The sequence below is a fragment of the Rhea pennata genome, unplaced genomic scaffold (assembly GCF_028389875.1).
Source record: "Rhea pennata isolate bPtePen1 unplaced genomic scaffold, bPtePen1.pri scaffold_33, whole genome shotgun sequence".
NCBI lineage: Eukaryota > Metazoa > Chordata > Aves > Rheiformes > Rheidae > Rhea > Rhea pennata.
The window spans coordinates 3,414,318-3,436,659 of NW_026907680.1; the positions used below are offsets into that span (position 1 = coordinate 3,414,318).

At 43.6% G+C, this 22,342-nt stretch overlaps 1 protein-coding gene across 1 annotated transcript in view; it reads right to left on the minus strand.

Moving 5' to 3' along the window:
- LOC134154725 (transmembrane protein 209-like) overlaps positions 1-18,252 on the minus strand; it is an 80,128-nt gene extending 61,876 nt beyond the window's left edge. The window contains exon 1 of the mRNA XM_062601404.1: positions 18,189-18,252. Within this exon, the coding sequence (XP_062457388.1) occupies positions 18,189-18,252 (64 nt within the window). The remainder of the gene's footprint in view (positions 1-18,188) is intronic.
- Positions 18,253-22,342: the final 4,090 nt, after the last annotated feature.

Below are 22,342 nucleotides of genomic sequence, written 5' to 3' on the forward strand. Positions count from 1 at the left end.
GGATAACCAGCTCCGGCTAAATTACCTTGATGAAACAACAACGCTGTGAAGATTGCGAGGAGTAGGTAAGACAAAAACAGCAGAATAACCCAGAAGTGACCTGAGGTTCATTAAGGCTTATTAACATATTGAACTTCACACCCCTAAATGAATAATGAGATGGAAATGACATGATAATGATGTTACTGCCTCTTCTTCGCTTCCTGTGCTAATTAACAAGAATGTGAAAGCGCAAGCGCAGAGCGATTACCTGAGGTAATGAAACTGTAACCAACAGGAAAACTTGCATGAAGTACTCTCTGAAAAGCGTGTATAAACAAAGAACGAGAAGGGGAGAAAGTGTGCTAGCTCTGTGGATTTACCAGCTAGCCCCCATCTCTGCGCAGAAATGAAATAAACAAATATCTCGATCCTTTGTGTCTATTGGTTGCTTGCACACCGGGTAACAGAACCCAGATTTTGGGACAACAGTTTGGCGACCCAGGTGGGACTTGCCAGAAGGCCTTGCCCAGATCATCTTGCCATTCCCGACAGCGGACTGGATCGGATCGAGCTCCAGGATGCACCGACCTGTTGACTGGGGAGTCCTCTGACCTCCCTCCGAAGTTGGGATGACAAGAGGCTCAAAGGTGCAACGCCGACCAGAGATATTTGTGCCAGGGCGAAAGGGGGGTGAATCTTTGGATTGGTGAGTATCAAATTTACTTACTTCCGCGGAAGACTATGTTGAATTATGTCACACGTAGACGCTTGGCAAGGGTTGCCTTAAATTGACCAGAGGGGTCAGAGCTGAGTGCGCACAAAGGTACGGGAAAAAAGGTATTTCTAGATAATAAGGTTGGTATTTCTAGGTAATTAACATGGGATCAAGCCAATCCATGATTCCTCCCTGTAGCCCTTTGTGTTGTATTTTGAAACACTGGAATATTTTTGGAGGAGATCGGATGACAAAAAAAAAAAAAAAGAATGAAAAGATGTTGTAATCAATGGTGGCCAATGTATAAGCTGGAATGTGATGAGAAATGGCCAAAAAATGAACTATAACACTATATTACAGTTACTGCTGTTTTGTTGCTGGAAGGGGAAGTGGGATGAGATACCCTATGTGGAGGCTTTTGTGTCACTATATAGGGAAGCAGAAATGCAGAGGGATTGTGAACTTATAAGTAAGGAGGAATCTGTAATGGTTGCAGTAGGAAAGAAGGAAGAGAGCGGGTATTGTGCTAACAGACAAATTCTGAATGGAGAGGAGCAGGAGGATGTACAACTACTGACAGTGCCCCCCTCTTGTGGAAACGATTCCACCGCAGTTGAAGCATCGGCCCCCCCGCTAGAAAGCCAAGAGTCCAGCCCTATTTCTGGCCGAACTAGGAGACGGAAACAACCTGTTCTACAGGCTCCTTTGAGACAAGCAGTGGGACCAGAAGGGCTGCCAGTATTTGTACATGTTCCTTTTACAGCCTCGGATTTACTAAACTGGAAGCAGTCTGTTGGATCATATAGGGAAAATCCTGAGAAGCTGCATCAGCTTTTGGAGACTATTATGATAACTCATAATCCGAACTGGGGAGATGTGCAGGCGCTGTTGAATGCTTTCCTGACGGGAGAAGAAAGGAGGCTGGTAATTGCTAAGGCAAAAGAAGAGGGTGAGAGAAGGGACAGAAAGGGGGATCCTGAGGTCTATTTACCCACCAGAAAGGATCCAGAGTGGGATCCAAATAGGAACGGGAGTAGGGCGTTATTGAGGCAGTATCAACAGCTAATCTTATACGGGTTTCGGTACAGAGTTCCGAAACCAAAGAATGCGTCAAAGTTGTATGAAGTAAAGCAAGGGCCTGAAGAAAATCCCTCGGCCTTTTATGAAAGATTATGCGAAAGAGCCAGAAAATGGACAGACCTGGATCCAAATGAGGAAGCGAATCAAAGGCTGTTTAATATGCTCTTCATTGGCCAGTCAGCTCAGGATATTAGAAAGAAGCTGCAGAAGGTAGATGGAGCTGGGGGAATGTCTATTTCACAGCTGATAGAAATAGCGTTTAAGGTATAGAATAATCGAGATGAAAAGAGAACAAGAGAAACACAAAATCGAATGAAACTGCAGGCTTCTCTCCTGGCAGCTGTCCAGAGGAATGAATTCCAAGGCAGGGGCAGGGGAAGCCGGAGAGGTAACAGAGGAGGAAGAGGTGGAAGGGGAGGGAGTCCAGGAGGAGGCCTCCCTAGACCCGCTTTGGGTCCAAATCAATGTGCAATTTGTAGGCAGGAAGGGCACTGGAAAGATGAATGTCCCAATCGAAGAAGGATAACAAAGCTACAGAGCCCAGCAAGCACCGACCTAATTATGTCAGAGGAGTCACATATGGAATGAAGGGGACCAGGGGAGAAAATCAGAATTTCCTCAGCTGATCCCCTGGTTCCAGTAAAGCTGGGGAATGAAACTATAGATTTTTTATTAGATAGTGGAGCCACTCATTCGGTGATAACTATTTGTAAAGGACCCTTAAGTAAGACTGCTACCACCATTGTTGGGGCTACAGGAAGGAAAGCTTTGAGGCCATTTTTGCAACCAATGGAGTGCACAATTAGAGGTACTAAATTGACTCACGAATTTCTCTATAAGCCAGAATGTCCCCTCCCTTTATTAGGACGGGATTTCCTATGCAAACTGAATGCACAGGTGACTTTTTCTGAGAGTTCCGTGCAGCTCCACAGCCCTCCAGAATTGGCATGGAGAGCACAAATCTGCCTTTTGATGGGATCCGCTCCAGACGATAACAGTGCAAGTATCCCTTCAAGTGTATTGGATGCGGTGATTCCCTTGGTTTGGGCCTCAACAAAGCCAGGCAAAGCAAAAAACGCGACTCCAGTCAAAATAGAGCTGCAACCAGGAGCGAAGCCAGTTAGGGTGCATCAGTACCCTATCAAGCTAGAAGCACGTAGAGGATTGGAACCCCTAATTAATGCCTTCTTGCAATATGGCTTGCTTAGAGAGTGTCAGTCTGAATTCAATACACCAATCCTGCCGGTAAGGAAACCACACTCCCAAGAATATCGACTGGTCCAGGACCTGAGGGCAGTGAACCAAATAACAAAAGATATCCATCCAAGCGTGCCAAACCCATATACTCTTTTAGCCTCGGTGCCTGAGACTAACAGTTGTTTTACAGTGCTAGATTTAAAAGATGCCTTTTTCTGTATTCCTATAGAAGAACAAAGCCAGACAATTTTCACCATTGAATGGGAAAGTCCCACTACGAGGAGGATGGAGCAGTTATGCTGGACGGTCCTTCCTCAAGGATTCAAGGACAGCCCTACCGTGTTTGGTGAGATCTTGGCCAAAGAACTAGCCCAATGGCAGGAAGGTAACAAAAATGTCACTCTTTTACAGTATGTGGATGACATTTTGAGTGGAGCGGATTCAGAGCAAATATGCTTAGAGGCGACAGTGAGTCTGTTCTATTTTTTGGGACTTGCCAGGTATCGTGTTTCAAAGAAAAAGGCTCAGATTGTGAAGAAGGAAGTCCAATATCTTGGATTTAAAATATCAAAAGGACAACGTGCACTAGGAGCGGAAAGAAAAGAGGCTATATGCCGAATTGCAGGACCCCGCACAAAAAGACAGCTGAGGGGATTCTTGGGAATGGCAGGATTTTGCCGTATATGGATCCCTAATTTTGGGCTGATAACTAAACCTTTATATGCAGCCCTAAAGGGTCCGGGAGAATGGTTAGAGTGGACCCTAGAATGCCGTGCTAGTTTCGATGAAATAAAAAAGAAATTGATGGAAGCTCCAGCACTGGGACTCCCAGATATGGCTAAACCCTTTCAATTGTATGTGCATGAGCGGCAGCAGGTGGCCTCGGGAGTAATGACCCAAATGCTTGGGAGCCGGAAAAGACCGGTGGCATATCTTTCTAAACAATTAGACAAAGTAAGTAAAGGATGGCCGGCCTGCCTCCAGGCTATAGCAGCCACCGTCTTTATTAATACAAGAGGCCCGCACATTGACTGTGGGTAGCAGCTTTGTACAGAATGGAGAGAGAAAGGCTGGATATGCAGTAGTGACTCAGTGGAAAGAAGTAGAAGCTAAACCATTGCCACAAAACACCTCAGCAAGAAAGGCTGAAATCATTGCCCTTTTACGAGCCCTTGAAATCGGAAAGGGCCAAAGAGTAAATATAGATACTGACTCAAAGTATGCTTTTGGGGTAGTTCACACTCATGGAGCGATTTGGAAAGAACGAGGGCTCTTAAATTCTCAAGGAAGTAATATCAAGTATGGACAAGAGATATTAAGATTGTTCAAAGCAATAGTGGAACCCAAAGAAGTAGCTATAATGCATTGCAAAGCCCACCAGAAGGGAAATAGCGAAGGGGCACAAGGAAACAGGAGAGCAGATATGGCAGCCAAAAAGGCAGCACTAGCAGGACAGGTGATTGGGGCTTTATTACCCAGTAGAAAAATACAGGTGAGACCTCCTGAATATTCAGACAAAGAAAATCAGTTGGCATAAAGGCTAGAATGTACAAAAAATGCTAAAGGGTGGTGAGTCACCCCAAATGGACAAGTTTTAACTACAGCCAAAATGATGGAAGTGCTCCTCAAGAGACTGCATGAAGAAACTCACATGGGAGCAGATGCTATGATAAGCAGCGTAAAAAAGATACGCTGTGGGATCAAAGATGCTATCAAATGCTGACCTTATTGTAAGGAGATGCCCCACCTGTTGTGCAACTAACCCCAAAATTCAGAAGAAACCACCTATGGGAGAACTAAGAAGAGGATTACCCCCAGGGGAACACTGGCAGATCGATTTCTCTCAATTGCCTAAATGTGGTCGGTTTAAATATTTACTTGTTTTGGTAGATACATTTTCTGGTTGGCCAGAAGCCTTCCCATGCTCCACCAATCGTGCAAAAGAGGTAATTAAGATTTTACTAAAAGAGATAGTTCCTCGATTTGTGATTCCTGAAGGTATATCCTCAGATAATGGACCTCATTTTATTTCAGAGGTGGTTCAAGGAACATCCAGATTTTTACAGATGAAATGGGAATTACACACTCCGTGGAGACCCCAGTCTAGCGGTAAGGTAGAAAGAATGAACCAAACACTTAAAAGACATATATCAAGACTGTGTCAGGAAACCCATCTTAAATGGGTAGATGTATTACCAATGGCCTTGATGAGAATAAGAATAACCCTGAGAATAAAAGAGGGAGTAAGCCCTTTTGAAACACTTTACGGGAAACCTTACCCAATTAATGAAATAGGGGGACGAAGTGATCAAATGCATGTAAGAGGGGAAGAAATGTTGAGAGAGTATTTATTGTCTTTGTCTCGGGTACTAACATCTTTACATAGGTACCTTAATCAACGTACCCCCCTTCCATTGGACTCCCCTGTGCATGACTTCAAGCCTGGGCATCTAGTTTATATTCGGACATGGAAAGAAGAACCACTAAGAGAAAAGTGGAAAGGACCTTACCTGGTGCTTCTGAAAACTCCTACTGCAGTAAAGGTGGAGGGAATAAGTTCCTGGACCCACTACTCCCGAATAAAGAAGGCACCTTTGAATGACTCGTGGACTGCCACACCCACAAGATAGCTCCCAAGAGAAGAACACAGAAGTTACAAAAGTGATGAACTGCACTTGGAAATTTGAACTCTTTTATATGGAAATAGAGTGCTCTTAAGTGTTATTAGGTGTTATTTTGCATTCTGATAGTATTGTTAATTATAGATAGAGCTGATTTACAAGAATATTGATTTGTTTAATTTAATTTGTTTGCTATAGAGTTAAGATGGTAAATGAGGACATTGTTAACTTTGTTATGCACGCTCATTGGTACAGCTAACCTGATTTTGTAGCTTATACGGGCCTTCAGAAAAAGTGACTCAGATTACTGCTTGCTTCTCTATTCCCCAAATCTCCTGGATTACCCATGCCATGGGAAATACTTAGAATTAACTTAACATTCATGTAAGAATAATTGAAGTTGTTTAAATGAGACTTGCTAGATAAGTGATATTAACAAGTCTCAGAGGGGGGAATTCTTAGAGAAATATACCCCCCTTAAAAAGCAGGGCCCGCTCTTTGAAACAAAGGCAAGTGTTTTCCCCCAAGAGACAATTCCGCAGAAGGGGAACGGCGGCAGGCGCAGGCGTGGTGAGACGCTCGCGCAGGCGTCGTTCCGCAGCGGGGACGTTCCACTGCTGCCCGAGCTTTGAGACTGTCACTGCAACGGGAACCGCAGCTTGGCCGGCGGCCCCAGAGCTTGACTCGTTCCCGAGAAGCCGGAGGCTCTGGCCAGGCGGCGGCCGCTCGCCCCCAGGGGAAAAAAAGAGAAAAAAGCCATTTCTGGGCACGCTCTGGCAAGGCAGCAGGAACTTCGGGATGTTCCCCTAAGTTCCTGGGATGAGCCCACGCAGGTGTATCCACTCTGGTTTCATGCAGGGATGCTGAAGCCACATGCCAGTCTGCAAGGCCCTAAAAGTAAGGAGCTGCTAGCAGAAAAGCTAACATGAGAAATAAAAGAATTTTTAAAAAATTAAAAAGCAAAGGCAGGGTAATGTTCTAGTCGTACTCAATCACCCACAACATCTTCTGTCTCGTAAGATGGTCACATTTGAATGGTATGGTTATTTTGTTTTGTTTTAAATCTATTTTAAAAATACCTACTGAAACCAGCAAGTCAAAAAATTTTCTCTTTCCCTTATATCTGCGGTGGAGACACCTGAAGCATCCAGAGAGGTCACAAAATCCAATTATTCCAATGAGCAGGGATAAAAGACAACGTCCTTTCAGATCGCATGTAATTAAATTAACCAAAAATCGGTGTAAGCGCTAACTTGGCGCCTGTTATGACCGTCTGGAATCTCTTGGATCTTGTGAATCCGGCAGTTGGCCGCGTTGCAGTAACTGTCTTTTCAAGGGACTGCTCGCCAGCGAGCGGCTGGGTACAACTGCGGGAGACACGTCCCAGCTGCGCTGTTGCATTCCACCCTCAAACGCGGCAAGCGCGGGTTCATTGCTGAGCCCTGCGGTCAGTTAAGCTCTTTAGAGTGCTTGAAGAGTAAATGCAACAGAAATAGCAAGGGGGGGTTTAAATACGATTTGTTAAGGTGAGGAGCCAAATAGAAAAGACCTGCCTGGAGTTCCTGTTTAGATACATTTCATCAGTAAAAAACAATACAACGTTTTACAGAGTATCCTCCCCAAAACTGTACAGAAATTACAAACATTTCCCCTCTGTCCATAAAGCAGAGTTTAAATTATCCCATTTCATAGTCCATATTCAAGGCAACAAGTGAAACGATGCTGCTCAGTTCGTCTTGTCAGAGAAGCAGGATCGTTCTTCTGAGCTGCAGTCCTGCTAGAGATGTTACTCTCCAAACACCCCTAGAACGTTGACTCCTGATGCACCAAAATTCACTTGCCTGCAAAAACAGCATTATAACAATAAGACACAAGTAAGTTAAAGCTCCTATTTAAAACAAATCTTCATTACAAGAAAAACTGCCAATCCCACACATCAGCATTTTAACATTTATGTAGGTATCGTGTTTCACCTCGAATTAAAGACAGCTCTTTCAGAACAAAAAAGTCCGGACATTGCTTTTATGTCAGTGCAGCTTTCACTGTGCACTTGAAACTCCTCTTGTTATGCCAAAACCAAGAGATTACAGCACTATGGCAGTGTCTGTCTCCTGTTTATAAATAGCACAGTACTTCTAGCAAGAAGGTAGCAACCTGGTTGTCTGGCCAAGGCCACTGTTCCGCAGCATGGACTCCACAGGATTTTTCAGCCAGCACAAGACCAAAGAAAAGCACAAAACATTTCCTGCATGCTCGTGCACACAAAACTGACATGATTTTGTAAAAAGGCAGCCATTACTTAAAATGAGAAGAGCATTTTAATTCCATCAGTATCGTCCTATGATAGCAACTTCAGTTACGGTATTTCAAAACAGAAAGCTCCTGCTCAGATCTCGTGCGCAGCGCAATGATACGGAACGTTTGACACTTACCCAAGCATCCCAGATTCTTTTGTCTTTATGATGTACAGAAACATAAGCAATGTATGGAACATGTTGTTTCTGCCCTGAATACCACGGGAAGAGAAAAAAACTTGGAAATGAAATCACATGCAAACAACCACACTAATATCTTAGAATGTCTTATTTAAAACAACTGTCATCCCCTGTCCTGATCTTAGGTGGAGCAGCACAATTTTTCCTTCAAAACGTTTTGCAAGATACATATACTGCAGTGTGCGCCCTGTCGGCCTGTTACATTATCAGAGATGAGAAAAAACTATAACAGAGACCTCGCGAAATGGTATTACAGCTTAGACTGCTGGGGTTTTGCCTCAATTCTTATCTTTCAATTAGGCAAACACCACAAAAAGACCAAGCTTGTTTTCTAGATGGATTATCACCCTCAAATATTTTTAAATGCTTTTTAAAAGAGCTTTTCTGAAATCAGAAAATCAAGTCACAATCGGGGCTCAATCATAAAATCAAGATGTACAGGAAAAGTCTAGTATTTTGATATTGAGATTAGATGTTTCCCTCCAAAAACTCGTACAGACAAGCATCAGTCTCGTTGGCACTGAGGAATAGCAACACACCTCAGAGCTTACATAAATTAGGATTTTAGAATAAATCATCAGAAAATAAACAACAAGAGGAAGCTGCTGCCTGGGCACTGATGTACCTAAGTTAGGCACTGAAGCTATCATTCAGCAGCAGACTAAATACCACACGATGGTCAAAGATCGTGGTAACATTTGCTTTCTGCACCGAGCCAGCCTACATATTCAATAGATGTGGCTAGTTCCAAAGGAAAAGGAAGAATGAAAAAGAAACAGATCAGGTCTGCTCAAGGTTTCCTGACAGCAGAAAAAACTAACGCGATCATACCTCGGGCAGATTGTAGACCTGGCGGTGGTAGATCAGCTCATAGTGGGGTGGATTGATGTTGCTTTGGTAGATGCAAAATACATTTTCATTTGTAATGTCTGTGAATTAAAGTTTTAAAATAAGATAGGGATTTTAAGAGCGCTGATGGGATCCAAGCAGTAAACAGCAGCTAAACAAGCAGTCCAAGAATGCCAATACCTGGTTTATCTGGTGTTTGAACAAAGTGTTGGGCAGTGAAGGTTTTGCCATCGGGGTATTTGGGGCTAGGGGGCAGTCTGGCATCGAGGTAAGTGCAGAATATGTGCATAAGGATCTGTGCAAACAAAAACAAATCTCATTTTAGTATCATTAAGAAGACTGACAGGACAGCAGCTTTCTTTCCATAATCTCAGATATTAGTTAGGGTATTTGAGAGTCTGTTGCTGCATCATGGACTTAATTAATCCCACCATGTTTAGAAGCCCAAGGTAGCTTAACACTTAGAGCACTGAATTCAATGGTCCAGGGCACGCCACAGATGTCAAGACAAGTTTATTCTTCCTGTAAATGAAACCCTTTCAGTCACAACACGTTAAAAAGGTGCTGCATGTGAACTGAACTCCTGACATACAAGTAACTATCTTCACATCTCACAGAATTTGCAAAGTCACAGATCTGAATAGCATGTATAGGACAAACTACAAGATACCTGATTTCATGATGGTTTCTACGCTAGCTGCAAAGATTTGGCTTAGAGAGGCCGATCCGATCTAATGACAACTTTTCCAAACACTACACTTACCCAGCAAGTTGCTCCTCTCTTGTCAAAAAATGGCAAAACAAAATCAATGGAAAAACTTGGACTGCTCTTGAATCTTACCAGCTCTCAACATTTTGGAAGAAAGCCCTAGAACAAGTATCTTCTTAGCTAACAGCGAGAAAATCGCAGTACTGCATGTTGTGTTTTAACTCTTACAGTAGACTTCTCAACATTCTTTGGGTGCAGCGTGACCAAATTACTCTGTAGTATGATACCTCCTGTGTTCAACATAGGATTTGTTTGGCAGACAGAAGAATTTCTATGGGCTAAATGCCCAAAGCCTCAAGAGGTCTAGCGGAAATTATTGCTTTAAGTTGCACGCAATGAGACTAACATTACCGTTAAAAACTCTTCATTTGGCACTTATTGTCTTAAGTTAATGCCAAAGCTTCGAGACAACTGTTCAATATTGATTTCATCTGTTATATCAGAACTTCTTTCCCAGAATCTTTACAAGTTTAGTACATTGTGCAGTACTATCTCTCTTAGCTGGTTTCATTAAAAGACAATGAATTCAGGGTGTGATGGTCTGTGTTACGGTCTTTAATACTTTCAAACTGCTCAGCTTGCTCTCTACCAAGATAGCCAGAGCTGCTTCCCAGCTTGTCAGTCCCAAATATTTAGTCATCTTCACAACTAGAAAATCAAATCTTATTTCAAGACAGATTTTGCTCAGCTTTAGCTTCCAGCAATTCAATCTTGTTGCATCTTTGTCAGCAAGGTTGTAAAACTTGCATATGAATCTTCTTTCTGCTTCTCCCCAGTAACTGAACATCTATAGAGGGAATCAAATCACCTGAACTCTCCTTTCAAATACAGAGTTCAACTGAAGAGTCACACGTGAAGCTTGTTCTCCACTCCCTGGATTATCTTGTGGCCTTTCTTTTAACTATTTCAGTTGAATTTTCAAGTCACTGTATTCACTGAAGTGCTTTCTCCTGACCTTTTGCATTAATTGGCTAAGCATGACTACAAGTCTGTTCTCAAGTAAGATAATGTAATGCCTGTGGATTTCTCAAGAAATATTACTGAATTAAATAAACATCAAGACACGCCACTTAATCCGTTTGTTCTTCTAACCATTACAGCAAAGGAAAATTTTAAGGTTCATCTTGCATGAGAAATTATGAGGTTTGGTTAAAGCAGACTTTTTTCTTTTCTTTTTTTTTTCTTTTTGTTTTTTTTTTAATAAGGTAGAATATTGCTCTAACAAATCCGCAACCTTCTGTCAGGTTGCTCCCAAAACAGTTACCTGACTGACATCTCAGATGAGTCTAAATAAGAGGCCGGCTTAAGACTAAGACATGAAATCGCATTTTTGTGATCTGCACAATGTCCAATCCCATTGGCATTATTCCTTGCATAATTTCACTGACTACAATGGGATTATCTGGATAGGGAGGCAAACAGGATTTTGACCATGTTCCTCAAAAGACTTAATTGCTACCACACACAAAAATCTACCCTGAAAGACACACTTTAGGAAGTTATATTAAGCCTTCTTTGAAAACTTACAGCACAGTCAGTGGGCAAGTCAGCATCCCACTTACGGCCCTTGAAATCTCCTCCTCTGTTCCATCGGAATGAGCTCATGTATCCTTCCTGAGAAAGCTCTGAAAAAACAAAATTTATTCAGCTACTGGAGGTTGAAGGTGCAAGAAGGACATATTTGACACTAGCTTCAAGAACACTGCATGTATTTTCAGTGCACAAAATAGGAAAAATTAAACTAAGGAAGTGCTTATAAAGATATAAAGTTAGGGGAGTGGAGTTTACAAGGTATTTTTTATTGGTAATTAATGAAGGGATTAAATAGGACACTTCACACCCCAAACTGAGAGAAGAAATAAAAACTTCCATGCCAAGTCCCACATCATTACATTGGTCTGAAAAGAGGAAGTTGCAAAAACTACCTCTGCTACTTGAAAAGCAGCTCTTCTCCCTGCTGTGACTGTACTTCAAACCTCTTAATTGATGGGGTATCTGACACCGCCGACGCTTGACCCAGCTAACGGAAACGTTTTAAAGTCAGTATGGTAGACCACATACCTTTGACCCTTTCAACCAAATACTCTTGGTTCGCTGCAATATCCAAATACTGCATTATAGCGTACAGAGTTGGCATGACTGGAGCTTTAACAAGCGCTGCTTGTTTCAGATTGCTGATGCTGGCTTCTGCATGCGACAAGAGCCAGCACGACATCTGCATCCACGACAGAAATTTGAACATTCTCCCTTACAAGACGTTAACAAATGCAATGTTACAAGGAGGAACTGGCTTTTTTGTCTCACTATTTACTAAGGTAACTTACTAAGATAATTTACTAAGATTTACACAAAGTTAACAGCTTATCCAATACTCCAAATGTTTGTTTCCAATCCCAGTGAAGTACTAGCTGTCTCCCTTAAACCACAAAACATAAACGTTATGCAGCACTGTGCAGTCGCAAAAGACGACAGTTCCTTATCTGAAGGGCTTGCATTCCAAAAGAAAACAGAAACCTATAGTGTGAAAAAGGGAAGAAGTAACATCCATTTTAAAGAGCAGTAGGAGGGCAGCAAGGTGGAGATGAGGTCAGTAAGTGATCAGTTTTTCACAGGCACCACAACAGATGCAGATCTTGAGGACAGACTACAAACAGGAAAAAAAAAAGTAGGCTTTGTTTAAATGAAGCCTATCAAATCCTGCTCTTGATTGAGGGGGATATGCATGTGATAGGGCAACGGAAGGAGTTCCTTCAGAGTTGCACTATGAAATTTTAGCTAGAATTCTAGCTCATCAAAATGCTTAAAAAGGACGGGGGGGGACCCCAAAACAGCAAAAATCAACTGCCCCAACCAAAAGATCTTTTCTTCTAATGCCCATAGCTCTCCAAAATCCACCTGAGATTATCCTCCCCAACCCCACTTAGTGCTACACCTAGTACTTAAATAATCTTTAATGTATCTTAACCTTAAAATGATCTTAGATCTTAAATGCAAACGATTAATAGCCTATCTGTGATAACAGAACTATTCTAAGTTAAAATAAATAAATAAATAAACTTTAATGTATCTTAACCTTAAAATGATCTTAGATCTTAAATGCAAACGATTAATCGCCTGTGATAACAGAATTAATTTAAGTAAAAATAAATAAATAAATAAATACTTCCTAGGTCTATAGATTTATTATTATCACAGTCATAAGATGACTTCTCAGTTCTTAAACACTATTTGGATACAATGTATCACATCTAAGTTTTCATAAAACTTTTTGTGGCCTGTTTGCTTTCAGACAAGATAGCAGGTAACAATTTAAGGAAGTAACAGCAATAGGTTTTTCAGGAAGTAGCTGATTTTAAGGAAGTTTGGAAAGACACATACTAACATAGACAGAGAGGGCTGACAGGCAACCATCCTTGCAACGTGTGATAGTTTTCTGGCAGTTTAAGATACAAGGATGTTAATCTGAGCCTTTAACTCTCCAGGAATGAATTCAGAGGAAACAAGAGGCTTAAGAATTTTATGCTATTGCAGCATCAGCATGCCTTTATCAGTATTTCCAGAAATCCTATGAAGAATCCTTCCAGTTTAGTAAAATGCATTACATGAAGCAAAGATCACACCAATACAAACAGGAAACGGAACTGTAATTCTTAGCAGACTTGTTTTCTATACTACCTATGCAGTGCACTGCTATGGGGTGGCCTGCTACCAACCACCACAGGGAACCCCCCAGTTACTCTATCATCATACCTCCAACCTGCATTTCTGGGTACCCCATTCTTCTCAGCTGACTGCTCACAGACTCAATCTCTTGTACAAGTGGTACTAAAATAGTCTCATTAATCCACTAGGAAAGAGAAATGCAAAAATTAAAAAGCTTAGAAGCAACAAGAATGTGACAAAAATGTTAGTTTACTCTCTAGTCAGCATCACTGTTACAATCACAAAGGAGTTTAACAACAGGAACTTTGAAGTCAACCAAGGAGGAAAAGTAATTAAAGAGTATCAATTTAGATAGGGGTGATTGGCTCTAGAAAGACCCTCTAAAATGCCAAAAATTCACTATAGAGGACTTGGGAAAACAAATCTCCAGAAAGCAGTGATACTGATAAAGCTTTCCTGAACAATGAGAAAAGGGGTATTCTGAGGCACTGCACGACACTCATAGTGGTAATTTAAACTTTCATGGGCCCACTCCCTCTCAAAACCCTTTCAGGAAATGAAGAGCCTGATAAACACAGTATGTGACACTTGTATGTGACACAGTTTGGGAACTGAAGCCAAGCTGCCTGTAGGTTTATGAACAGATGCTTAGGAATCTGGTACAGAACAGTCATAATCCCACATCTCATAGAAATCTTTTACTTTTCACTCGTCCCACTACTTAGAAGAACTACATACGTGATAGTTGCTGACTGAAGGGGTAATTCAAAGTTAGGCTTACAAATTATTTTGTCATAGTATGTGATTTTATTTCCTTTGCCAAAGCAATTGCCTAAGACCAAAATTTTCTTTTTGTTTTCTTATTACACTCCTCAAGGCTGTTGGAAAAAGTCAACAGGCTGGCATTTCCCATGCTTTATTTGAGTCCAGAAGGAGTTTGAAATACAGGAGAAAAAAAACAGAAAAAATTCAGAAATTTGGGTTGTAGAAAGAAAAAACAAGTCTTTTCACATCCACTGTGTCTTCATTCAAAGGTGGGTGAACTTTACAACTGTGAAGTTTTCAGAACAGAAAACACCTAGGCCAGCAAGTGCAAAAGTTCAGGTTGAAAATGTGTCTTAACACTTCTTGGTTACAAGCATGCTGTTTTAGTCTCCATGTCCAAGCCCACCCTAATCCTCAAATAGACTCAAATATGTAATTCTTCTCACTTCCTTAGGTATACAGGGAGCACTGAGGTACTTTTTCATTCTGCTGTACCTATTCTAACAGCAAGAACAGGCAGTTCACAGGGACTGGACTTACACTTCTGAACCTAGCGGTCCAGGAATCCAGGTAATCAAGCTGTCGTCGATTCACGATCACCCTTGCCCAAACCTATGGAAAGAACATTATTACCTACATACAGCAACCTAACAGAATACTAAAGAGTTTTTAGGCCCTAAGATGTTTTCTGACCGCAGCCACAGCACATAATTCAAATTGCATTTGTTCCAGAACTCTCATCTAATGGCTGTATCATGTGAATTCTACAGTAGCTTACCATACTACTCTCCTACTCTCTTTTCACAGTACACTAAATCTCCCGTGAGTCCAAACGCACAGTTTTGAGTTTCCTGCTCTGTTAGGATAAAATTGGTCCAAGTTGCAGAGTAGACTAAGTTAATGTACGACATAAAGAAAACAGATCAAATTTAATTAAAAGCTACGTTAATGACATTCTTTTGAATCAGACTTATTCCAGACACAAGTGTAAAGGAGAACAATTTTACACACCTTCAACTATTTCACTACATTAGGTACAGGTCAGTTTCCAGTCAATTTTTATGTCACAAGTTTATTTTATCCAGTGTACAAAATGGTAAACAAAAGTTCCGCAACCACCATTCTTGAGTTGAACTCAAAGTCTGTCTGTTCTCAGATCACACAGTAATATTAAACAACTTCAGATAAAATAATTCTGAACAGTTGGCCAAACCAACAGAAGTTTCCAGCTTTCCACCGTGGCCTACACGGTGAGTATTAGTTAATTACAAAGACCACAAAGCATGAAACCTGAAATTCTCTCAGGAGTCACTTTTCCACCTAAACACAGGTACCTTGTTCACCAAGGAAGAAATCATTTTACAATTTTACAATTGTAAAATTTTACAGTCCGGAATTTGAAATGTATACCCCTTGTGGCAAAAAGTCTTACAAGCTGTATGAAGATGGTTAAATGCTATAGGATTTCTCCCTTTCTAGCACCGTTGACGGAGTTCACATTTGGATGGAGCCACATATTTTAGAGCCCTGTTTTTCTCTCTTGGCTCCTTTGGTGCTGAGCTTACTTCTTCTGCAGTCAGTGGAGAGCTCAGACGAGCTTCGTCCTTGTGTGCTGACGGAGCTTGGGGCATGCAAGCCACCTGATACTGGTACTTTCTCAGCACCTGTGCTTGCTCTACTAAGGAACGGCTGTAGTTCCAAAAGGTTGGGCTGCTGGAAGGAGAGCTGGAACATGAACTTGCTGAAATGACATTGAACAGCCATAAAATTATCACCAAGTAATCACAGAAGCAACACTGCAGGCAACAGGTCACTATATTAAGGCTTTGACAGGAGAGATGTGCTCATGAATTATCATAAATACATACACCAAAATCTGTCTGCATAAACACTGATTTCATCTTTATATTAATAAGGCACTGTCCCTATCCCAGACAAAAACTGCCTGCAGGTAATTCACCACCTTTAGCTAAACTGCCTTCTCCACAAAATATCCCTCTCATCGAGGTGATAAAGCCCTTCAACTCATTGTAGTCCACTATACACAACAAATGCTACAGAGATTATTAGTATATCTATAATATAGACTAGTACTTCAGCAGCTCTCTTTCTGTGCAGGAATCTTTTCCAACTTTTCTCATCCACTCCTCATCAATAAAACCAACATCCCCTCCTTGCCAAGCTTTTCAGGCTACATGAAGTTATTTATGTACCCAATTGAAGTCTACGCTGTTTCTCTTCTTCGCTTCGAAGGTACTTTTGCAGTGACTTGCGGTCTGTGATTTCATCATCTTGACTCATACGGGAATTATACCGCATTGGTGAAAAGTAGCAATGAGACCTTAGCCCGGTGCTTTCCACTGGCCCAACACTTGAGGCATATGGTGAACCAGTAGGAGAAGAGCTGAAGCTGGAAAGCTTTGGTAAACAAAAGTGAACAGTTGTGTCACATGAGGAAAGTGAGAGTTCCATTTTGACTTTATAAACTAAATGAATGATCGACTCAACATAAGAATTGATTACTCTGCTGATTGCTGCTATAAAATATGCTCTTGTTTGGGGGAAGGTTTTTGCTATTTTGTAGTTACATTCTAGTTTCTTATTTTTGCTGTGCTCTGAAACAAACTAGCTACTCTAAAACAAATAAATTAACACCAGGGAAAGAGGATGAATACTGACAAGACAAATTTCATCTGCTTTGCAAACAAAGCGAACACACACACAGGACCCTCCACTGCCGGCCGCACACCTCCAATGGCTTACAGCACAACACAAGGACACGATAAGCAAAGCCAAACCGTTCCCCTTGAAGCCACCTTGGTCATTACCTTACTGTAGCTGCTGCTTGGTGAATAGGTTAAAGCACTGCTATAAGAAGCGCTGTTGCTTGACAGAGCCTGTCGCTGAGGGCTGTACCCTGAGATACAACCAGAAGTAAACTTTGGACTGGCCCTGAAGGGCCGGGATGGGCTGTAACTCAGCACAGTTTGACCCTGGACTCTAGGAGAAGGCGTAGAAGAAGGGACTTTCTTCGCTGCCAGCTCATGTGCTGGAATTATTTGTACCGCTGCAATAAGCAAAAAAACCCACAATCAGCACTGTACATGCAGCAGCCCAGAACTCTCCTCCTCACTTTAAATACACAGCAAAACACACATACACAACTCTCTTCCCTTAAGGAAATTCTAGGACACTAAAAAGATTATTCTAGTCTGACCCCTACAGGATTCAGTAGTCAACCCCAAAGACATAAAAATCAGAAAACTGGGACACGTGATCATAATTCAATACAAATTCTACAATTTAAAATTTCAGTTAAATTCTACCAAGCACCTTTGCATAGCCCGAGGCAATTATTTAACTTATTTGGTCAGCTACTCTACCTGCCTGCTTCATGTGTCTTTAGCACATCTAATGTCTCATTTACCTGTGCAAACCCAGATATTACACTCCTCAGCTGCGGTGATATAACCCTACTCCCGTATCTGCTGCTCTTTCTCTGGAGGCAGCCTAGTAGTATGTAACACATTGTACTAGCACCTTGCTTTTGCTGTATTTTCAAACTCTGCCAAGTTTTTCTATATTTTACAACATCACTTAGACGTTCAGAACTTTTCAGAGCAACTGCTCTCTAGCCTGTCATTTTCAGACTGCACACTAAGGTCTCTTTTCTCTTTCTAATTTGGCGCTCTCCAGTCAGTATGATGATAGTAGGATACCAAATTTAAATACAAACCTATACACTCTGCCTTGTTCTCAATCCCATTTATAGGTTACAAATTCCTTGTCCAGCTTCATAAAGTTTAAGTCTCTCTCACTGCCCTTTAACAGCCCACTCTCCTTTTCTCCTTTTGTATTGGTTGTTTCCTCTCCACTTCTCCCCTTAATTGCTCATCAATTTATCACTTTTATTTTGAATTTTTATAGGCTGCAGTTAGTTCATCTTACTGCTCTTGTCAGATGAGGTAACTGAGAACTCACTTCACTAAAGATTCATGGGCTTGAGAAAGATATCATCTTTAAAAAAAGTATTTATAATTTATAACACCTACCTGCATTCTGCATCCCTAGAAGGATCTGCTGTCTACGAGTCATGACCAAGGTAGTTGGTGCCATTGTGTACTTGAAGTACATCCAAAAATCAAATAAGGCATTCAGACTGAACAGGGATACAAGCGCAAGCTCTAGAACAAACACAAAGGTTTTTATCATGCTAGGCACCATAAACAGGAGTAACAGTAAATGATCTGAGAAAACAAGTTTATACACAAATCAAGAATAGTTTATTGTTAGGGCTACCAATAACTGCCAGTCTGAGCACGGACGTAAGACAACTTCTCCTTTTCATGCAAGAACCATTAGAGATAAATTTCCTTTCTATATTGAAATTCATTTCTGTTGCTACAATATGTATTTGTAAAAGCGAAAGGTATTTTCCAGACAGGATACAAAGCACTGCAATGATGTTTCATGCTATTTATCAAGTGTCTTCTGCCAAACCTTCTGTCACTCGTTACCTGACATTGCTCTCACTCTTCTTCCTTTTCATCCGCTAATAGTATTAGATACAATTACTTTTGAGCCTACTCATTTGAAACCAAATTTGATTATTTGGAAATGTCCTGCAGCCCTACAATACAATACAACGCTATTATTTCAACTATTCCCCAAAGCCTTATTGCACACATTAAACACATTTAAGGTAGGAAACCTGTTCTTCACACTCTTTCTTACTTGTCACTAAAATGATGAAATTCCAACAGCACCAAAAGGGATAAAGGAAAACAAAATGAAGCTTGGTTATTAAAAAACAACAACAACAACGAAAAACCCCAAACCTTAAAAATGCTTTCCCCAGCAAGAAGAATGAAGGCTGAAACCTTCCCTCTTCCCTAAAACTAATTCATATGCTGTGACAACTCACCAATATACCAGAGCGGCCAAAATGCGATGTTGTAATAGGAACTTATAAGTTTTCCAGTCCTAAAAAGAAAAGGAAGAAGCGATCAATTTAACAGTAACTGGGTCCTATGAAATATTTAAGCATATACAAAGTAGAATGCTTTACTTAGTTGAGTCAGATATAACAATTAACATACATGTCAGTATATATCATCCCCCCAACAGACATATTAAGGAGGCCCCAGGCCCAGACCACTTTCCGCTCTTCAGCCTCCCTCCTAATCTTCACAGTCCTGTCAAGGAGCGAAGCTGCAGAAATCTGTTCTGCCGCCATTGTCTGCAACAGGAAGCACACAAAGAAAGTTAAAGATTGAAAATTTATATACAGTTAGATTCTCACTCTGTACAAGACCTTTAAAAAAGTAAAAAAGCAAAAAGAAATTACATAAAAGGACTTCACATTTAGGTACCAAATCGTATGTGGTGTTACGAATGAGCTTCAGTGGTTTAAAAACAAAACAAAACAAAAAAAAAAACAAACAAAAAAAAAAAACCCAAAACAATATTCCTCTTATAAACTGCATAAGCACTGTCACCTCTTCACAGTGAAACAGTTTCCATTTTCTCCACTGAGGTACAGAGGACAGAAAAGAGAGCCAGATTCCAACAGCGTTTTTGAGAAATAGCATTTTTCGGAATGCTGAGGCAACACTGCCTTCTCCAAGCAAGGAAAACAGACCAAGAAAACATCTTGCACAACCTGGCAGTTTTCCTACTGAAAACACCCACCTATCTCCTTCTGTCAGCTCAGGACAGCTCTGTACCCTCCCCACACCCTCCACCCTTTACACCACAAAATGCCCTATGTAACAGAAATAACGCTTCCTACATATTCTACTCTTCTCATCACAAGAAACTATCATGCCCCTCCCTTAGCCACCCACTTTAAAACTTCTCAGGTACTTCATCGCTGACGACAAACACAAACCACGAGCCTCCTAGTACAAAGACTTTAACTGAAATAAGGCTATTCCCTACCAAGAAAAATTACACCGCCCACACCCTACCACCATGCACAACCCTCCCCACACACACCACACTCTAGCACACACCACGCCACACACACACACACACACGCGGGCACGCTTGTCACCCGCCGGCAGCCCGCCGCACTCCCAGGCCTCGCTGCCAGGCCCTGAGTCGGCAGCGACACCGCCACTCTGCTCCGCTCCGCTCCGCTCCGCCCCCGAGGGCGCCGCGGCCCAGGCCCAGGCCCAGGCCCCGCCCGCCGCCCCCACCGCAGCCGCCTCCAACGATTGGTCGTGCGGACGTGACGTCACCGGAGCAGTTCTGCGGGGGGGAGGGGCGGGGCGGGGGGGGAACGCCGTTGCCGGGGAGATGCCGTTAACGGCGGGGGGGAGGGGGGCGGGGGAGACGACTCCGCTTTTGAAAAACAACGTTCGCCCGTGCACAGCCCGGCAGCTTTCCTACTGAAAAGCCCCGCCCGTGTCCGTCTCCAGACCCTCCGCACACCCCCCCGCCTTTACGCCACAAAATGCCGCACACAACAGCAGTAACACTGGCCACTTTCCCTGCTCCTCCCATCAGCGCAGGAAACTGCCACGCCTTCCCCGGCCACAGGCTTCAAAACCTCTCAGCTACTTCGTCGCTGAACACAAACATACAAGAGTTACCTCAGAGAACACGCGGTTTAACTGAAATGACAGGATTTCACACGCACAGCCCTCTCCCACCTCCACCACCCTAGACCCTTCCCCACACCCCCCCCACTCTGGCACACACCACAACACGCACGGACACTTGTCACCTGCCAGCGGCCCGCCGCGCTCCCAGGCCTCGCTGACAGGCCCTGAGCGCACACGCCCCGGCTCCCCCGCAGCCAAACCCCGCCGACCACAAGCAGACTCGGCCCCGCAACGAGCAGGCGCCCCGGGAGGGCGGCGACACCGCCGCTCCGCTCCGCTCCGCCCCCGAGGGCGCCCAGGCCCCGCCCCAGGCCCTGGCTCCGCCCGCCGCCCCAACCGCAGCCGCCCTCACCGCAGCCGCCTCCAACGATTGGTCGCGCGGACCCGTGACGTCACTGGAGGCAGTTCCGCGGGGGCGGGGACGCCGTTGCCAGGGGGACGCCGTTGCCAGGGGGACGCTCGCGCAGCCGCCCCGGACACCCTGGCCGATGGCGCCTGCCCGACCCAGCCGCAAACCGCGCCAGACGCCATGGCGGCCCTAGCGCAGCGGCCGCGACGCCCCCCGCACCCTGCTGCCCGCCTTGGCCGCCACCGGCCGTGCCCACACCCGGCTGTACTCTTCCCCTGCTCGGCTCCCACTACGGCCGTGTGCGGGCACACCCCCCGGCTGCCCCACACCAGAGCCTGGCCAAATGTGTTGCTCCTCCCTGCAAACCTCACCACGAGGAGCAGGGAGGAATAAAAGCACCGCTGGCCGCTGAAAGGGAGCACAACGAGTTACAGCAGACCGCTCTGTGAGCGCGGGCCAGCGGAAAACCTCAGCTGCTCCAAAACCCTTCCTGCCTTTGCCTCAGATCCCAAGCACCAACCTGAAAGTAAGAAAGCCTAAAAAAGGAGATTAACTACAAGCCTAGACCGCACAGTTATCGATAAACACAGTGTCTAACGCTTGGCCACTCTGTGCAGTGTGCTGTAGGTGACCCTGCTTGAGCAGGGGGGTTGGACGAGATGATCTCCAGAGGCCCCTTCCAACCTCCACCCTTCGATGATTCTGTGATGGGCGCTTTCTCTCGCAGCTCCTGCTGTGGGGGGAATGGAAAATGCGTGGAGGACAAAGAGGCTAGAAGCTGGTCTGAGGTGCGGATCCTTACCGAGGCTTGTCAGTCTGCAGAGAGAAGGGGACTCAATCCTCCCGTAGTGCTGATGAAAGTCTCCCTGAGCAGGCTCTCAAGCAAAGCTCCTGCATTTGCAGATGCGCACGCACCAGATGGAACGATGAAGCCTGGTCCTCCAGAATTGCCATTGCTAGTGAGGGGCCGCAGGCTTTGCCCTGACTTGGGCTTGTTGGAGTGTCAAGGTGGAGCAGAGTGGCACTTGGAGGAGGCTCTCCTTCAGCAGCTTAAAGGCTTGCCAGCTTTCTTGAGCTCCTTTGCCTTTCTGAGCTGCCTCCCCTGGCGTCCCCCTAGCAGGTCTCTGCAGAAGGGGAAGCCTGCTCGCCTCAAGGCCAGCCTCTGGGCTCTGCTGCTCTCCTTCCTACCTGCCCTCGGTCTCTGCAACTCCACTAGTTCCCGGGTGCTACAGCCCAGGTGGCCATGGAC